The 21,120-nt window shown below is 37.7% G+C and overlaps 1 protein-coding gene across 1 annotated transcript in view; it reads left to right on the forward strand.

Annotated features, from left to right (window-relative positions):
* Positions 1 to 21,120, forward strand: part of VAV3 (vav guanine nucleotide exchange factor 3) — a 352,519-nt gene that overhangs the window by 208,249 nt on the left and 123,150 nt on the right. Inside the window, exons 16-17 of the mRNA XM_047870461.1 lie at positions 20,053 to 20,154; positions 20,461 to 20,561. Of these exons, the coding sequence (XP_047726417.1) occupies positions 20,053 to 20,154; positions 20,461 to 20,561 (203 nt within the window). The remainder of the gene's footprint in view (positions 1 to 20,052; positions 20,155 to 20,460; positions 20,562 to 21,120) is intronic.

Here is a 21,120-nt window from a genome sequence, read left to right on the forward strand (position 1 = left end):
CAATCTGAATACCTGACTGGTTGGGGAATAGTCAAATATTAATTTTAAATGTTTATTAGTAGACTATTTGCAGTTGGTTTTTAAATTTATTTGTAAAGTGAGAATTCACACTTACGTAAAATTACCAATAAGCCTAGTTTCAGAAAGGTGTTTGGAGGTTAAATGCCTAATGATTAATTTATGCTTTAGTAATATTTTTAATAATTTTGAGGAAAGGTAAGACAGCTGAGAATAATGTTAGTGATGAATAGTAATGAAGGTTTAAAGATTCTGAGATTTGATAGTGGAGATCATATTCAGCATCCAAAAAACAGAAAAGGAGAACAAATGGAAAAGACAACTTAGTGGAGTTCACCGAGTGCTGGACAACCAGAAAACTGGTAAGGAAGGATCCAAGTTCTACCACCAACATGGCCGGAGGACCCAGGCAAGGCAAAGATCCTCTTTTTTTCTCTAGAACTTCATTCATCTTAAAGAGAGGGTTTAAAAATATTTGTGATCTATTCTTTTCTGACATCACTAAGAATTCTGCTCTTGTGTAGGACTCTGTGCAGCCTATTTCTTGAATATGTTGAAGACTTGTTGAATGGATAAAGAACATGGGGGAGGAGTGGAAGCTCAATGTGATACAATATTAATAATGTACTCTCATCATCTTTTATTTCTACCCAACAGTTATGACATTTTTTTTTCTTGTGCTTGTTCTCTTTTGGTTCACAAAAATAGGTATTACTGCGTGTGTGTGTGTGTGTGTGTGTGTGTGTGTATGTACATACTAGATGATGATAGTGTGATCCCTTTGGGAAGATGAATGTTTCATGCCCTAAAGGTGATGATATGCTTTAAATTCTGTGTATCTAGTCTATAAACCATCAGGAAAATTCAATAACTAGGACTTATTCCTTCTGTGGAAATACAGCGGTGATAAAGTAATACTCAAAATTAACTTAGTTTAATTATAAATGAAGGCATTGCTTACATTCAAAATTAATAAAGAAATGAGATTGATAGTCTATGCTCATTCAGTAGAACACATCATCTTTTAAAGCCAAAGAAATTATCTATGAACCTTTGATCAAAAAGCACAGATAGAGTGTGATCCAGGAAACGTGATTACTACTAGTTTTTAGTGCTTTTTGATATTAAAAGCAGAAGAAGCCGGAGCATTATTGAGTGGAGAATTGATTGATTACTTTAATCAATGACTTCTTCAGAGACAGTTCTGAGACATGATTGGGAAAACCAAAATGAGCTAACCGGCCATTAGTGGTCAGCACTGCTCCATGAAAAGTATCCGCACAGTACCTGCAGTCAAAGCACAGAGAGACTTTCTGGGAGAATTGTAGCTTTGTGTGAAGATCAGACCTAAGTAGAGTTTAATAAAATTCTGCTTTGGGGTGATTTGTTTATCTTCTGTGAGCAATTTTTTTTAATAGATTGATTTATTTATCTATTTATGTACTCCTCTAGTGTTTTTCCTCATCTGAACCAAAAGCACTTTGCAAATATCAGAGCTCAAATTTTAAAAAGATCATTGATTTTTTTCCAACAGCCCTGAAGGTAGACTGTCACAAATCATCATTTATTTGAGATAGGGATATTGATAGCATATATTAAAATCTTTCATTAGAGGGTTTTTTTTGCTTTTTGTTTTTTGGGGTTTTTTTGGTCCAGCAATAACCTAAATTCAAATGACTTTTGTGTTTGTCTTCATCTAATCAGAATTGCTATTTGAAAGTACATACTTCCCCGGGACAATATGGTTGCCGTGTTGCTATAAGGGAAAGGAAGAGCGTGTCAATAAAATTATCATTGAGTGAGAGTATTCCTTTATAGCCAAAGAGTTGCACAGGAAACCCAAGAAGCAGGCTCTGATTAGCTATTGAAATTTACCCAGCATGACCAGTGTTTTTAAAGTTTGGTCTGAAGTCCGTAAGCCATGAGTGGCTTGTTAACCTCCCCACTCTTTCTTCACATTATATTGCAGGCTCCCATTTATCATTCGTCATTTTTAAGGAAAGTTCAATTGAAGTATCATTAGTCCTTGATTCAGATGACCACTTGTGAGGCTAAGACCCTGCCCAGTGGTGACACCAGTTATGTGGAATCAAGAAGGGAAATACAAAGTCTTCATAATTTATTTTTGGGCTTCTGTTAGCCTCTCCACTGGCCTTCTGCTGCCTGCACAGCCACTTGGAAGCCCCTAACAGGCTCGTAAGAGTGTTCTTTCTAAATTACTTATCTCTAAACTTGCATCCCTGACTCTTGTGAGCTTTATCTTCGATTTCAACTGTGTTTTTCATTCCCAGTGTCACTGCCTCAGTTTGCATCTTGACACTCCTCTGCCTAGCCTGTTGCAGCAGTCTCTGAAGCCATCTCCCTGGCTCTAGTCTCACCCTTTCTATGACATAGCTGCCAGAGTTTTCCTTCCAACGTGCCAACATAATCTGGCTATGTGCACACAGGCCTTATGTGGTCACTCCCTGCCCACAGAAAAGATCAGACTCCTAGAGCACATGCAAGCAGCATCTACAGTCCAGCCCATGCCCAACTCGAGTGCTGCAACCAGACTGAACTCCTGCAGGCTGCCAGCACATGCCACCCTGCTTTATTCCTCTGGACCTTTGATCACAGTGTCCTTTACTCGCCTGAGACCTGTCCTCTCCTGAGGTCGACAAGGGAACAGCTTTTCATCTTTCAAGACTCAGATCCAAGACAGGTGCTCTCTTTTCACACCCTCATGCCCTGCCTCCCTTCAGCCTATACTATAGGATTGACCAATCTCTTCTTTATTCTCCACTGTATCTTATACCTTTGGGGAACACTTTACTTCTTTGTGTGTCTTCATCCTAAATTGAAAGGAGCTTAAGGGCAGGGGCCATGCTTCCCACTCCCAGCACAGTGCTTGATGTATGTTTGGCATTTAATAAATACTGTTCATATAAAAGAATGACTGGAGAAACTGAGTAACAATGTAAGAGGAAGTGCCATGTAATTTTAGAGAAAAGAAGATTATAGGGGCTACAGTGATCTGGGAAGGTCTCAAAGCATGGAGCCTAAGCTAAGGGATGGATAGGATTTGGAGTTGTGGGAATAAGGAGGAATAGTCATGACCAGGGACAATGGTTTGAAGCTGAGACCAAAATGAACATTTTAAAATACCTTGAATAAATGGGTCTCTTGAGCTTATGGTGGGATACTATAGTTAGAGATATAATTTTCCCATTTGAAATGTTTGTGTTGCTCTTCATAACCCACATAATAATTTTCAAACTCCTTAGTTTTGGGTTGTAAAGAGTCAAATCAGAGCTCCGCCCGTTAATAGCTTCATGAGCTGGGGCAAGTTGCTGAACTTCCTTTTCTAAGCCTCATTTAGGACATCACAAAGTGGAGACATAATATCTACCTTACAGTATTTAAATGTTATAACATTTAAATAAAGTAATACTATCTAACATTTATTCTGTATTATCATGTATCAGGCACAGTGCAGGGTTTTTTGTGTGTATTCACTTATTAAACTTTTATATCAGCTCCATGTTGATATTTTTTTGCTACTTTTTTTTAATGTTTATTTTTGAGAGAGAGAGAGTGCACATAAGCAGGGGATGGGCAGAGAAAGAGAGAGAGAGAGAGAGGGAGGGAGGCACAGAATCTGAAACAGGCTCCAGTCTCTGAGCTGTCAGCAGAGCCCAACACGAGGCTCAAACCCATAAACCATGAGATCATGACCTGAGCCAAAGTTGTGTGCTTAACTGACTGAGCCACCCAGGTGCCCCAGATATTGTTTGGGTTCTTTCTTTACAACATTGAAAACGTGGTGGCACCACTAACGAATATGGAAAAATGGGAGATCGCAAATTGTTTTGGGGGTTGGGAAGGAACAAGCCTGTCGTAGACTGTGGCTGACAGCAATGTTGTACAAGTGTGCCCTCTGGTTCAAGGATGAGTTGGGTCTACTAAGTTATCAGCTGGTCCATGAAGCTGCTGTGTGCCCTGTAGTCTGATGTAGCTTCAGCTCCCAAGCTAAACATTACCCTGAGACCCCTTGTGATACTGAATGCCTCTTTCTGGGAGTTGGCATTGGACAGGGAAAGGGATGGTGAGAATGAGGACATCCTGGGGTTGGAGCTCTGAACTCACTGGTTTTTATGTGACCATGCCCTGCTGTGGACCATCCCCATGTGCTAGGGCTGCTCTTCTGATCATTATCCTGGCATGGGCCAGATGGAAGTTCCCCAAAACCAAGACCCCTAAAGATTTTCTCTTTTCTGTTAAACTCAGGATCATAGAAGATAAAAGTTAGAAGCATTAATTTTGGAAATCAATAGACAACATTTGAATCACGACACTTAAATTTTCTAGTTAGGTGACTCTCAAACTTTAAGCTCTCTGAGCCTCAGTTTCATAATCTGCAAATGGAGATGATAATGCTTATTTCATTGAGTTGTTGTGATGTTGAATGAGAAAATATGAGTAAAGCAAGTGTCACGATTCTCCAGAGATTTTAAGGACTTAGAAGTTGCTGATACTAACAGTTTTAGTTTCTCCTCCCAGATGAATGCAGGCCCAGGGTTCTGGCCAGAGTTGCTGTGCTGTGGCTGGGAGCCATCCACAGGCTTTCATGCATGAGGCCAAAACACAATCTGTGAGAATATAAGGAAATTGAACCAAGTTACCTATCTTAACTGACCTGGCAATCTGAAGGACTCGGCTCAGAGAGAGAACCCAGTTGTTAGCTGACAGAAGAAACAGTAGTGCATGTGGAGGATGGTTGCGAACGGTGGAGAACTCACTGGTTGCTTAGGTGATGATTACAGCTTCCCTTTCCCAGACTGCATGGAAAGAGAACCCTGAGGGCGTAGGCATAAGTTGGGCTGAGCCCACAGGCTGTGGCAGTAATGTAGGCCCGTGATGCTTGTGACTAGAAGGGAAGCAAGGCCCATGGGAGGGACTTGTAAAGGAGGATGGTGTGCCTCATGCTGCTGTTCACCCCTGGCCTCACCTAGCATTGGGGTTTGGAAGACTCTGTATATTCAAGCAGGTCCCCTTTCCCTCACAAAACAACTCTTCAAGGTCAGGATTTCATTGTATATTTATTACACATTGGTTAGAGCATGGAAGGTGCTCAGATGTTTTTTTGAGATGCCTCCATTTGCTGGAGTGACTTGATATTTTTTGAGGGTGATTGTGTGTTTTTTGTTTTTGTTTTTGAGGTAGACTGGCACATGTGTCTATCTCAAGCCAGTGAGACTGTTTGAATTTTTGTTTTAGGAGTAGCTACTTGAGTTTCACTGTTCTGTATGCCTTTGGCCTCATTTGGGAGTTTAAATTATTTCAAAATGGATAGAGACTGTAGGACAGAGAATCCCAAATCACAGTACAATTTGAAGTTCATTGACAAGAATAGTGAGAAAAGTGTGCTTTGCAGAATATTTTACCCTGAGTTTCTCTAATGTAATTAGTTTTGAAGGGAGCAGGGGGAAACCAAAATTCAGCACAAAGGCAGGAATAGAGGATCAATCTAATACTTCACGGTGGAGATTGAGGCTGTGTTTGGGCCGTTGTGCATATTCTGATACTCTTAAGTACAACTGACTCCACAGAAAACGCTGTCTCCCTCTTGCTATCTGTTCTTTGGGACACCCAGAGAGTAATAGCAGGCTTGGATTCATTTTCTGCAGAAATATTTGGGAAATTCTATCACCCAAATACTTGGAGATGTAAAGTAGTAGTGAAGGGCAGCCCTCAGCCATTCTGTGGCTGGAGGAAGCCAGGAGTTTACTTGGGTTTCCTGATTATTTTGTGTTGTTTGATGTCAAGGCATCATCAGATTTTCTTCAGTCTTGGGGATAGACTGAAGAAGCATGAGTTTTTTTCCTCCCTGAAAGGTCGCCTTGATACCGTGAGGGGCAGCATTGTGTTTTCCCTTGTGGGGAGAGCGATGCGTTTGTGTTTGTTTCCCCATCCGCCGTAAGGGGAGAGCACAGCTTCCATTTTGTTTCTCTCCTTGAAGGTCAAGTGTGTTTGCTGCCCTCTGGAGCCTCTGTTTTCCTTACCTATCCAGCCTTTTTCTGATTCTGCTAATCCTGCACTAGTTCCCAACAATGGAGTGCCTTGCCTTCTCAGTGCTACTTATCCATTGTTTCCAGTTTGAACGCTGAATCATTTCCCGAGGTCCTATACCTTAGCAAAGGTCATTGGCCATGTGGTTCTAATCTGTCAGCCTCAGTAGCCCCTGATCTGCTCCAGAAAGTTCTTTAATACAAGGAAGGACACACAGCAGCAGCCCATACCTTGAGATCATCTTTCTTTAGTTATTCTACTGAATGTACACTCCCCCACCCCCATCGAGATCTATATAACTTTTGTTACCTTTCTGTTTTCATGTGCCCTGATTCAATTCTTGGTGCCTAAATTTGGTCTAGAAGCATGAACCCATCAATGATTTTCTTGTCCACCCTAGAATTTGGAGCATCAACTGTCAAGCTGTTCACCTGAACAAGTCCTTACTCTACCCAGCTTATACTTTGAACGCCAATCCCTTCTCTCCTACTTTAATAAAAGTTTTCCTTGCACCTGCTCTGAAATGGGGACTCTGATGAGCCACCTGTCCTCCTATCTCCAGTTCTTGTGTTTTGCTCCCAAAGCTGTTCTGTGACTGCTTTCACATAATTCTCCAAGTGCTGTGCAAGTTCTTCCCTCCTGCACAAGTTGTCCATGTGAGAGTCTTTATGGCAAGTGAGTGAGTATGGCATGCATGAGTCTTGATGGCAAGCTGGTAGAGGACAGGCATCTTCATGATGCAGAAGTTCCACGGGGCCTAGAATAGACCAAACCACCTTAAAAACCTTTATCAGTCATCTGTTTTGTCACGGTAGTGTTAATAATGAATATGCCTTTCCCTCTAATAAGTATATTTAATGTTTTAAAGTACTTTTGTGGAGTGTAGGTTTTGGTTTTGATAAAAGATCCTAGCTTCAATTCTGCCAAATTTATACTGAAATCCTGCTCAATTTACACTTGTGTGTGGAGTTTAGTATAAAACATAGACTTGAAATGCAAAGTTAAAATGATTTAAAAAGGTGTTTTCATCTATAATCATCACAGAATTTGAAAAGGAAATCCCTATGAGGCTTGTCAGATTATCTTTCAGATTTCCTTCTATTGTTCCCCAGTATTGCTTTGGAGCAATAGCATCTCCATTTCCGTATGCTGATAAAACACATTAATTCACCAGCAAACTTCATATTATCAGCCACAATTTAGAATGTGCTACAAGAACTTAAATTCACCATGCCAACTCAGTACTCCTAATTCATTTTATCTTCAGTGTTTGAATTTAGGGTACAGATTTATTGGACCAGAGAATGAGAAAATCCAAATTCCCTAAAACCTATCCCTTACATAGAATACCTAACACAGTGGGACATGTCTTGGTGTTTAATCCTGAAAATTGAGAGTCTCTCTGCCTGTAGACCCCTCTCTCTTTCCCTTCCTCACTCAGTATCAAGAGTATAAACAGTATATTTTAATGGAAGAATTAAAGCAAGATAATCCAGATTAACTGGAGAGCTGTGACTGTTTGGGTGGATAAATTCACTGTTCTATTCCCAGCTCTAGAAAGTGACTAGCATATAATACGCACTCAATTAATGTGTTGAATGTATGACTAAATAAATAAATTTTAATATGCTTATTAAATGTCTACTACAAGAAAATCTTTATTTCCATTGATTCAGGATATGTGTGGGTAGGTCATGATTTTCTTCTGCGTTTATGAGGCCTTTGGGTTTTCCACTACATAGTTGTCATTTAAGCCAACAATAACAGTAAGAATAGATGTACCATCCAGCATTTGTATAATGCTTTTAATTTAATAAATAAAAGTTAATATGATATGTATATATATGTTTTATTTTCAGGACAAATCTGAATGATAGAATAGGTACCAACAATTGGTGATCCTCCTTCCTTCTCTCACATGGCCTTCTATAGCAAGGATGACAGATATAATTTTTTGATTAGCAAAGAGACTAAAAATAGAAAGATGTTATATGCCAAAAGCCACACATCAAGTTTGCAACAAAGACCCAAATTACTTGTAGTCTGACATTTTTTCTACTTTGAACGTATTATAGATTTAACTGACTTTACATTTCGTTCAATATTTTCCTTGAGATGTCACAAATTCAGTGATGGATGTATATTTAAAATTACTATAAAGTCAACATTGAATGAAATAAAAAAGTGCACTATATAATAGATAAGACTATTTATTGGTATTTGAAACTATTCGTTTCCCTAGATAAAAGACTGTACGTGATTTGGAATATAAAGAATAAGATTTGGATGTGATTTATAAATTTCTCTTTTGTGAAACCTTAGGAATAGGTGAAGGTGTCCCTTCTGAACTCTATTTTTTTAACTTGGTTTTTGGAGAGCCTGTTTGTTTTTTATTTTATTGCCCTTTCCAATAGCTAGCAGTGTAATTAGTATGCTGTGGTGTTGAGTGAACAAATTATGAAAAAACAAGTAAGGATTTAGTATTGTTTACTGAAAGATTGTGTGAATAAGTTTCTTTGTACTTATCTATTAGCTATTTGGTGGATTTACTTTCACAATATATGATAGTTGACAATATAGGATATTCTGAAAATTTTCATGGTAACAAAGGAAAACCCATAATTTAATGAAATTCTTAAAATGGTATCTTATAGGAAAGCCTACATTGAGGTAATAAAATGATCATATTTTGTTATTTTGCCAAGACTTCTAAGTATGCCTTTTTAGAACTGGAGAATTCAGAATCACTTGAGACATTACAAAAACAACCTGGATATGCTGTTCTCATATTCTTAATATTCTTTAGTTGGTAAATCTCAAAGTATACCAAAACCTAAATTAGATCCATTTTCCAGCTAGCTTGGTGATCTGTCCTGCATCATGGGGACTAAGTGGGGAATGGGGTCTCTATTTGATACAACTTTAGGTCTCTTTTGAGCTGTGGGATTTGTGCATTTTCTGATCTATCTTCAGTCCTCATTGGAGAAATGAGTTGCATAAGCTAATATCAGTTAAGATAGTAACAGCCTTGTATTTGTTATGGAAATTTCTTCTAAATTATAAGGACTGGTACCTCTAGATCTAGTATTTCAAGTTTTGGCACAAATGCTTGCCTTCTCTATAGATAATTTTCATATGTTTGGAATTAGTAATTGTTATATTGGAAATATATTTGACTAGCCAAAGCTTGATATCTGACTTCAGGCGAGATGAGGACTGTTTTAAGTGATGGTATGTGATAGAATACGTTCTGAAAGATGACCCCATAGAATTGCTTTTGCTGAGCTGTACTTTAGAATGATGACCTGGGCTCATAGGAAGAAGAGGTGGAAGTGGCAGGTGCACACTTGTGTGTATAAGGATGTTGTTGAAGACATTGGCTACATACCACACTTCTATGAAAACCCCTTTTATGAAAACCTATCAGTGCGATTTTTCTTTCACTGTAGTGCCAGGAAAATATGTGTACTTATCTTAGAAGCTATCCCATTTTCCTCTTTGCTTTGGTTTCTGGGAAGTTTGGCACTAAATTTGTAACCTGTATTTAACAATAGGTTGTATCTTGGAATATATTTTATACACCAACTTCATTTTGCACTTATATCTTTAATCTTCTTTTGTCCTCCATTAAACTTTAATGCATTTGTTAAATGCCTGTTTATGCTAGGTGCCATGTATGATGCTAGGAATACAGTGATTAAATCAATTTGGTGGAGCCCCGGCCTCATGGAGCTTATATTATTTGGGGGAAGAGAAACATTAATAAAATAATCATTCAATAAATGTAAAAATTGATATTGTAAACAAGTACAGTGAAGGAACATTATGTGATGCTATGAGACTCTAAAATGGTCCTAATTTCTCTTTTTTTCTGTGTTATACTCTCTATAGTAACAGAAATACACATATGTACATATGTATTGTTTACAGTATACCTTTATACTTGTATTTTCTTGTAAAACCTCTTCTTGAATACAATTAAATGGCTGATTATTCTTCCATTATGTGGAGGTACCACAATATATTTGCCCAAAACCTCATCATTGGATATTTAGTTTGTTTACAGGTATTCACTATTATAAACAAAATGTTTTAATTTTTACTGTTTTGCAAACCAGGGTTTTCTAGTGGGTGATGTATTAGCAAGAAAAAAAATACATATCACCCTCCTCCCCCCACCCCCACACTCAAGAAATTTGGATAGAATCCTGTTTAATTAGTCAGGGATAGAAGATGTGACTGATAGCAAATAGAGCAGGAACAAATGCGACTCAGCTAGCTTTTCCTGGGCCTACAACTGCCAGTCACTGTGTCTGCAGGTGTTCATGGGGCAACATCTTGCCTCTTCCAGAAAATTCAATTCCTGCTGTAGTGCTATGCTTTTATACTTGGGGCTAGCCTGCCATTTTGAAGCCCTAACAGTATGTATACTTCCATTTAAGGAAATATTTACAGATGATGAGCTCTGTTGGTTCATAGGCTGAAAGTAGCCTCACAAAAATCATATCCCTAAGGAGGGGAGGGGGCGGTGTGGCAAGAAGGGAAGAGCAAAGCAATTAGTGTCCAGGAATGACTGTTCTAAACACTGTGTTTGCTGTAGCCTTCCCATGTTCCAGAGCATCCATAGCTCTACATTTACATTTTCATAAAGAAAAACTGATTGAAGCCTGAACAGGCTTCTCAATCAGTTGTTTTTCTTTATGAATTTCCTGGTTGTATCCTTTGCCAAGTTTTCGATGGGTCAAATTTATCATTATAGTATCATTGATTTGTAATGGCTCCTTTTATACCAAGAATATGTTCACATATGTTGCAAACAATTCTGTTTGTCTTTGCTTTTTAATTGCCTTGTGATATATTTAGCATAGTGATTAAGAGCAGAGGCTTTGCGACACATCTTTGCCTCAGATCCTGTTCAGTGACATATTATCTGTGTACTTTAGTCAACTTGCTTGTACATATTGTTGTGGTTATTTCTGTTGTTCTTTTCATTTCAAAAAAGGGTAGATGTAAAGAATAAATTGAATAATGCATGTTCACTGTAGAAACTTTGGAAAACACAGATAACTTTTAAAAAAATCATGCATAATGCCTTTACCTCTTTTTCTCATTTTCACATAGGTATGTTAGCAAGTAGTTAAGTGTTATGTTAATCACAGTTATGGATACTGTTTAGTAAGAAGTTATTTTCCTACAGTATATTGCAGATACTTTTCTTGGCTAATATGTATGTTCACGTTTTCATTTCTGATTGTTGTACGGTATTCAGTTGCATAGATGTGCTATAATTTCCCTGTTTCCTTATTTTTTAATTAAATCAATTCAATTTTTAATTATTAAAAATGTTATAATGAATGCTCCATGATTATGTCTAATAAATAGAAACTTATGCCAAAGGGTTAGTAAATCTTTAAGGTTAATCTTTGGATATTCTGTAGCTTCATCTGCACTAAGTATTATGTGTTTTCTTTTATCTTTGTCTTTTTTTGCCAGTTTGATACGTGAAATGGTATCTTATTTAAATCTGCATTTCTTTTGGTTACTAGTAGCTCAAACATGTTTTATGTGTTTGATTGTTTTGTTTCTTTTTTTAATAAACTGCCCTGTTAATTTTTTTGCTAATTTTTCAATTAGGGTGTTCATTTTTCTTTAAAAAATTTTTTTTAAATGTTTATTTTGATAGAGCATGAACAGAGGAGGGGCAGAGAGAGAGGGAGACACAGACTCTGCAGCAGGCTCCAGGTTCTCAGCTGTCAGCATGGAGCCCGAGGCAGCGCTCAAACCCACAAACTGCAGGATCCTGACCTGAGCCAAAGTCGGATGCTTAACCGACAGAGCTACCCAGGCACCCCATTCATTTTTTTTTTCCTCATACGTTTTCAAGAACACTTATATATTGCAAGGACATTAATCCTTTATTATACATATTAGAGATACTTTCCTACTTTGTTTTTTTAATTGTTTTTGATTCAAGGAAAATTCTGGTTTTTAAAAATAAATACAGCCATTTTTTTTTTACATTTAAAGATTACGTAGTCATCAATATTTTTTCAATTGCTTTTGTGTTTTTGTTGTTTTCTTAAAAATAATTTCAAGTTTCCGCCTAAAATTTACATCCAAATGTAGAAATAAGCTGTATGACGGCAGCAATGTTGTCCGTCTTATTCCTTATTGCTGGTGTTCATGGTATGTCATTGGCAGGTAATACATATTTGTTAAATAAATGACATCAGTCTTTAAAATTTATATCATTATAAAATAGGTAGTAGAAATGTAATTTCCTTAATCTGTTCAAAAAGCTGCAAATGCATTTTCTAAAATATATTTATAATGTGGTTTTTTTGTCCAGCACATTATTCCTTTCACCTACTTGATTATCTTTAGATCTCAGTGCAAGCATTGTTTCTGTAGGAAAGCCTTCTGTGGTAATCTGTTCACAAGGTCACATTCCAAGCTGTTAAGTTTTCCTAACACTCTTTGGCACACCTCTAGTTTCATAGTTGTTTATGGAATTATTTAGATACTTATTTTCCCCATCAATACCAAACAAGCACAAACTTGACTTGTTTCTTCTCATCACTCTACCCCACTGCCTAGCACATATTATGTATTTAATAAGTTTTTAATTTTTTTGAGTAGGCAAATAAGTGAACAAACTGTCACAAAAATCACATAGCAAGAGTGTCTTCTGTATTATTGGTCTTTCTGTTTGTCTTGTTGTCAATCCCATACAAATTTAAGAACATCCCTTTATTTTTTTAATAAGGTATTTTTTTAAATGTTCACTTATTTTGAGAGAGAGAGTGAGAGCAGGGGTGGGGCAGAGAGAGAGAGGAGAGAGGGAGAGAGAGAAACCTAAGCAGGCTCTGCACCATCAGCGCAAAGTCCAAAGTGGGGCTTGACCCTGTCAACCGAAGCATGAGATCATGACCTGAACTCAGCCATCCCTAATGACAAACCTTTATTTATTTTATTTTATTTTATTTTATTTTATTTTATTTTATTTTATTTTATTTTATTTTATTTTATTTTATTTATTTTATTTATTTTATTTTTTTTTATTTTATTTATTTATTTTTTTTAATTTAATTTAATTTAATTATTTTATTATTTTATTTTATTTATTATTTTTTTAATGTTTACTTTTGAGAGAGAGACAGAGTGCAAGTAGGGGAGGGGCAGAGAGAGAGAGAGAGAGAGAGAGAGAGAGAGAGAGAGAGAGGGAGGGAGACACAGAATCCAAAGCAGGTTCCAGGCTCTGAGCTGTCGACACAGAGCCTGATGCAGGGCTCAAACTCAGAATGGTGAGATTATGACCTAGGCTGAAGTCAGAGGCTTAACCAACTGAGTCACCTAGGCGCCCCACCCTAAATAACAAACCTTTAAAAAACATTTTAGTGTCTCTTAGATTACTTCCCACATACTTGCCTACAATAATTTGTCTTGGTTTTAAAATCTTCCTGATCACCCTCACACGTTTATTCTCCCAGTTGAATTTTATAATCGTTTCTCAAGTGAAAAAATGTGTGTGTGTGTGTGTGTGTGTGTGTGTGTGTGTGTGTGTGTGTGTGTGTGTGCGCGCGTGTGCGCGCGCGCGCTGATTTGGGGGAAAGGAATTGTTTTAACTTTATAAATTGAGAGATTGTGTGTTCATAATATGCAAGCTTCTTATTCAGCACTTGGGTTATGCAGCTTTTATTTGCTTGAATACTTTTATTTTCCTCAGTTAATTTTTAAATTTTATTATTATAGAGCCTGAACATTTCATGCTAGGATTTTTCTTGGATGTTTTCACGCAGGAAAGAGTTACCTCAGCAGGCTTGGGTTTGCTGTCGTTTTAAGGGTCTGCTTACCTGGCTGTCCCTTGGCTGCCACCTGAGAACTTAGGTTTTGAAATGTGCCCTGTGGTGCCAAGTGGTAAGGTTATCTGGTGTGCCAAGGGTACTGAATTTCACTGTGCTAGCCTACCTACACTTTTTTTTTTTTCTCCCCACCATGTGATTTATGGTGAACATCTCCTTTCCTTCTGGGGGTTTTTAATGATTGTGGCTGATCATGATGGCAGAGTGTGTGACCAGCCTCTGAAAAAATCCTTGAACTTTGAGTCTCAAGGAATTCTACTGTGTGAAAACACAACCCACATGTCCCTGCATTTCACTGCTAGGGAACGTTGGAAGCTTAGAGATGCATTTTTCCAGATACCACTGATGTGTCTTTTCTGCTTCTTAGTTTCATTAGTTTGCATTTCTTCTTGTGGTGTTTCCCAGTTGTCCCAACAATGTCCTCTCCAAATGATAATTCTGTGTGTGGTTTTTTTTTTTTTTTTACAATATCCCTCCAAATTTATTTTTGTCATATTACATTGATCAGATCTTCAAGAGCAATGTTGAATAATATAATTGACATCAGCAAACTTTGCTTAACTTCAATAGGATAGTGATAGTGTTTAAAATTAAATACGTTTTTTTATTGTCTTTAGCTTGATATGCTTTATTATGTTATAAGGAAGTATCCCTCAGCATCTAATTTATTTAGAATTTCATCAGAAGTACATGGTACATTTTATTAAATGTCTTTTTTTGGCATATGTTGAGATGATCCCGGGCATTTTTTGGTTCTTCTATTCATGAGATAAATTATTGTATTTTAAAATGTTATTTAAAAAGAGGTGTGGTGTAAGTACATATCTTGAAGATAATGCTCAGTTTCCCATTTTAAATGTTAAGCTCATCCAAAAACATTCTTACAGAAACACTTGGAAAAATGTTTGACCAAAAATCTGTGTATCCAATGGCCAGTCAAGCTGACACATAAAATTAACCATGTTGGTGTCACAGATGCTGTAGTAAACCTGACCGATCCACCATTCTGTGAACACCTGATACCCATTTCTGAACTTTCAATCTTGTTTTTCCCCCAAACTTGGGTCACTTTCCCCTTTTCATCTACCAAGCACTGCTTATTCTTCTGACTTGCTCCAGTGTAGCCACTAATTGATCTCCTTTTTATTTCCTTTGTCTTTAGTTATATATTTTGGGTATTTCATGGATGTGTGTTTTTGTTTCTTTAACTCAGTGGATGGTTTTCTAGGGATAGTAAGTATGCTTTTTATTTTAGCTCTTTCCTCTTTAAGTGGTAAATATTGAATATATAGATAGTAGCCTTGATTTATTCAACAACAATATGTATTTAATGTGAGACACTGAAGTAGGCCCTGGCAATATAAACATGAGTAACACAGAAATAATTTTCTGGTAGTAGGAAACACATAATAAGTGGTTACAATACAATGTAGTACTATAGTAGAGGGCTGGAAAAGTACTTGGAACCCAGATGAAATGATCTTTTTTTTTTTTTTTTGAGAGAGAAAGAGAATGTGTGAGTGGGGGAGATGGACATAGAGAGACAGAATCCTAAGCAGGCTCCATGCTCAGTGGGAAGCCTGACGTGGGCCTCGATCCCATGACCCTGGGATCGTGACCTGAGCGGAAATCAAGAATCAGACGCTCAACCGACTGAGCCACCCAGGCGCCCTGATAATCATTATCTTTATCAGGTGGACTCACAGAAGATTTTATCAAAGGAGTCACATTTTTATCTAGTCAAAAATGAGTAACTAGGTACATTCACAGCTGCAGGTTGAGGGAAACATTTTAGGCAGAATGAATGGAATACAAAAGTGCAGAATTATGGATGAGAAGAATATGTTTAAGAAATGTGAGACGGTCTGTGTAACTTAGTATAAGGCTTATGAGTAGGGAAAAAGAGGCATACAAGAGGCATGCTAGAACATAAAACACTTTGTATGCCATTTGTCTCCATAGGCAATAGTAACCAGCAGAAGTCTTCAAGGGAAGGAGTGATATATTTTTAATGTTTATTTTTTGAGAGAGAGAAAGAGAGGAAGCAGGCTCTGCACTGACAACAGGGAGCTCCATGCGGGGCTCTAACTCATGAACCTTGAGATCATGACCTGAGCCAAAGTTAGATGCTTAACTGACTGAATTACCCAGGTGCTCCCACATTTTTAATTTTTGAAGGTTAATTCTGGGAATAGTATGGATCGTGGCCTTAAGTAGGAAGAGGAAGTAGGAGATGGAATAATTAAGAAGATCATTTTAACAATTTAGTTGAGAGATATTGTGGGCTTGAATTAGGTCGTGAGGAGAAAGAATGGAACCTGAATTTTTGAGTAGGTATGTTTAAGGTCAGAAATCAGAAATTGGTTATGGTTTGGGGGGGGAGGAGAAATTGGAGCAGAGGAGGGGTTAAAGGAAAATGAATATGTAGAAGGTATGAGGGAAAGGGAAAAACTCATTGCAACTTTGAAGATTCCAGGCTAGAAGATAGAGTGAATGTTGATGGATTAAAATCATAATTTGGTCAGAATCCGATATGTTAGGAAAGTTGTGGAGTTGAGTGTTGTATGTGTTGCATTTGAGATGCCTGAGGAGCCACTAGAAATTCAGATTCAGAGAATGGAGAAGAGACCCAAGCTAAGGGGAGGCACATGGTCCTCAATATAGCATGAAGCCAGGTGAGAAGAGGCGATGATCTAGGGAGAGCATGTCAAGTTAAAAGGTGGCCTGAGAGCATTGTATACCTGACCTTGTACATATTTGATTGACTGATTAATTGTATTAATAATGGGCCATGTATGAAGCAAAAGAAATGGGGACATTTCACTGAGAAATCTACAAGATTCTGTGCAGGTTCTCATAAGTAAACTGTCATGTATCAAAACAGGTTACTTAAATGGAGTCCGCCCTCTATGTAGAGCTGCATGACTGAACAAGTAAGCTAACCAATATTTGATCCTCAGTTCTCATCTGTAGATAACCCAACCTGTATGGTCTTTCTGTGTTCATTCTTGCTTCACTACAAGGAATGCTCTTTATAGTAGCCACAGAGGTTTTGTTTTTTTTTTTAATTTTTATTATTTTTTTGTCAACTAAAGGTGGTATTAATCTCTGTATAAGATCTCACCTCTTTCCTTGGCCCCTGCCAACCTCTCTTATTCATCTCTTATATCTGCCCTCTTAACTCATTGGGCCCTGGTGGAAGGATCCTTCTTTTCCTCTGGCCTTAGGTCCTGTGTACCTGATGAGTACTTAATCAATATGAAATGAATGAATGACTCTGCCTTCTAGGTTTCTTGTGAGAAGTAAATGTAAAAAAACTGTGTGAAGAGCCTGTTAATGTGCCTGGTTTGCAATAAATGCCACTTTGGATCATTTTTTTTCTTTTGTTATCCACCTATAGTTCTGATGTTTGTCTATATTTTCTATTCCAGTATACCTTTCCAACTCTTCCCATCCAGCCAACTTACTGTCTTTGGTTTTTGCAGCCCCAGTGTCCATGTGTCCATGTGTGTTGACATCTCTCTTCAGTTGACACTTGATATGATTTCATCCAATACCCTGGACTTTTTCATACATGTCCTCTCCTGGGCAACCCGATTTCTTATTGTACTTGAATAGTTGTATATAGATTCCTGGTTTGAAGGACACTGAGCATATAATGGCCTTCTTGCATGAAATTCTCAGAATGGAAATCCTCTGGGGACTGGTCCCAAGACTACCAAAAGATTCTTAGAACTCATAAAGCACTGTCTTGATCACATCATTATTTTGTGAATCTGGAATCAACAGTTCATAAATGGTAGCTGATACTTATTGAACACTAACTCTGGGCCAGAGTCCTATGTAATTTACATACATCACCTCACTTTGTGAATTTGGTTGTATTAGTATTTCTGTGTTACACATACTAACTCGCCTAAGGTCATGCGTTTAGTGACTTGAAAGTCAGGACTTTGGCCCAGGTGGTCTAATTACAGATTCCTGCACTGAACTATACTTTTGTATTCTATAGTGCCCCAGTAACAGTTTCGGGGTCATAGAGTTAACGTCTATTCTTGAGTGTTTGATTTTAAATTTAAAATAATAGGCAGTTACAGGTTTTTTTTTTTAATTTGAATTCCAACGTTTCTTTCCTGCCATGTACCCTACCATTTCAAGTCTCATTTCACTATGGCGACTACTGTTAACAACATTTTTAGAATTTTTTTTTTCTGTATTTTAAGACTTCTTCTTAACCTCTTAGTGTGATTCTCCTCTGAGCTTATGTCTTCTGAAAAGTCAGCTTTTCATGGTTAGTTGGTGAAATTAACTGATGGTTGAAAGACTGTCTATCACTTGAGTTGACCCTTAGAGAAAGATGTTGCACCTCTGTCCCAGGCAAGCTTCTAAAATTAATTAAATTCTTACTTGATTGGAACCCACTTAGTTTCCGAAGGAGACCTATGACAACTCCAGCCTGATGAATTCTTCCAGTTCCCAGGACTGAAGCTGTTACTTGACAATCCACGTATGATTGTATCACCTTGATGTTCAGAAGAAAATGAACAACAGGCCATCTTGGCTAAGGAAATGGGGTTTGATGCTCTTTCCAGTGCCAGAATCAAATGTTTTCTGAACAATGTGAAGAGATGTGTTTCTCAGCCCTTATCTTTTCTCTACTTGTCTATTCATGAAGAACTATAATTTTTAATCAGGAGCCCAAAAATACCGCTATGGAAGTGGCCATGCTTTTCAGCACGCAGCAGAACATTTTCCTAAAAAGTGAGGTCACCAGAAGCATGGAGCAGAGAAATCCCAGATGGCACTAATATTTGATTTCATTTTTAGCACGCTCATATTCAGCAGATGGATTGGAAGGCTGACCTCTCTGACACTTCTGCATCACTGCTTGCTACTCCAATTGCCTTTGCGAATGTTTTTTCATAAGGCTTCTCCTGGTACCTCGGAGATTGATGCCTGGTCTCCCACCTGTGTTATGCTTCATTACACCAAGCCTCTGTGTGGTGGAGAGTTGCTGTATTCTATAAAAGGGGAAATCCTAGCTCATCAGTATCTCAAACTTTTCCTACACTCTCTCAAATTGCTTGTAACATCTTGGAGAGCACAGTCTTAGCTTTCCGGTGTACCTCTGATTTGTATCTGCTTTTTAACTTGTCCATTTCTAATTTTTCTGTTTTCTTCTGTGACATAAATTATGAATAATATAAAAAACTCCTCTAGGAGTGACCAAGTTTGACTTTTTCCAACAGTCTAATTATATTAAGGTGAATATTGTTGAATTCCTCCTTGTACTGTTGCTTTGGGGCAGAAAGAACAGACCTAGGCTGGAGTGTCTGACTCTGCTGCTTCCTTTATTTTAGTGTTAGCCTCAGTTTCCTTGTTTGTAAATTAGTGATATTATGAGCGCTGAGTAGTTAGGGTTGGTGTAATGAACATCGTGTAGTTGTCACAGTGTTGGCACAGAGTCACTTTTGTTATTTTTTTATGTTATCTCAGTTATGGTAGTTTGTGGTATGCTTAATGTATTTTTTGCATATGCACAAAATAGAAGTAAAATATAAAACATAATAATTTTGTTTATTTTTTATTTGGATTGCATGGGAAGTGAATTGTTAAGGAGGAAGTTTTTAAACATCGGACTCCTGTTTTGTTTCAAGAAGTTTTATAAAACTACTCTATTCACTTTTCTAGATCATTACACCATCCACTTACCTAGAGATGGCCTCTGTGGGAATGAGGCACCCTTTTCTCTTTCCTCCTGCCCCCTCCATCTAGTTTATATTTCAGTGACGTGGCTAGCGAATCTGTCATGCAGCATGAACATCCAGCATGTTTTTTTGTGTTTTTCCTCGCAGGATGACCCGTGTGGCCATTCTGTAAAGTTCAGTTCTGAGGAGGAGTAGTTTGCTTAAATCCTTACGTGTTGCTGCTTCGCACACAACCAGATTTTAGTGCATATTTTAATGCAAAGCCTACTTTTGGCTTAGAAAACATTGCATATTTAATAGCTTTTTTGCTTGAATCAGATCTCCACCCAACGTAATGGTGATGAATCTCGGTTTTAGATGACTGCTATTTTGTTGTGAAACTTTCTTGAAGAAGTTCCTTCTTTTCCTTTTTATAGATCGAACATAAGGCCAGACTACGCAGACTCCAATTTCCATGAGTTCAAGATGCACACCTTCAGTCGGGTTACATCCTGCAAAGTCTGCCAGATGCTCCTGAGGTAGGCTTGCCCAGTCTTGTTTCTCAGTTTAAAGGAACTGGTATAATCGCTCAGTGTCTCTGACTTTTCTAATGTACCAGCCAAAATGTTCTCAAGTGGGGAAATTGCCTTAACAGTTTCGAGTCAATAGATCTTTCCTCAGCGTTGAACCTAGGAACTCCCTTCCAAGCTCCAGGAGGCCCCATCCCTCGGCTAAGAAGACTTCACAGAGTATCATGTTCCCTCAGTTTCTTTCTCGTGCTTGTGCTTTCCTGTAGGCAGAACTTAGCACCTTTTAACATATCACCCTCTAATTTTATCTTTCAGAGGAACATTTTATCAAGGCTATTTATGTTTTAAATGTGGCGCGAGAGCACACAAAGAATGTTTGGGAAGAGTAGACAATTGTGGCAGAGTTAATTCTGCTGGTAAGTCATGTTTATTGTTGTCATTCTGTTCTTAATTAGGACATAAACCTTGATAAACATAATTAAGGCCTAATTTACTCTTAATATGTGTTTATTGTGACATACCTGCTTTTGAAACTATCATTTATACGGACAATTAGAAAAAATTGCTTGAAATTCCTGTGACTTCTATACATACCTGGGGGGCAGAGGACTGCAAGGGGGCCTTGGCAGGTTTCGTGTCACCCATTTCATTCAGCGCAGCCCCTGAATCTCAGTACTGCTGTACAGATAAAGCCAAAGCACACAAGTGGAATAAAAAAACCAAAAAATTATTTTTCATTTCTGTCTTTAGTCCTTAAATTTCTCCCTTATTCTCTTAAATATTCAGCTCAGAAATGCTAATGATGCCAGAAGTAAACATCATACACACTAATTCATGAATTAATGAATTGAATACATTGTCATTTTGCAGCATTCAACAAAGAGCATATATCCTTTGGATTTCATGTAAATATTTTCCCCTTGGTTTTTAAAAATAATGCTCCATGATTCTTACATGAGCCAGTTGCTAAGGCTG

This window comes from Prionailurus viverrinus, chromosome C1 (genome assembly GCF_022837055.1).
Source record: "Prionailurus viverrinus isolate Anna chromosome C1, UM_Priviv_1.0, whole genome shotgun sequence".
NCBI classification, from domain to species: Eukaryota; Metazoa; Chordata; class Mammalia; order Carnivora; family Felidae; genus Prionailurus; species Prionailurus viverrinus.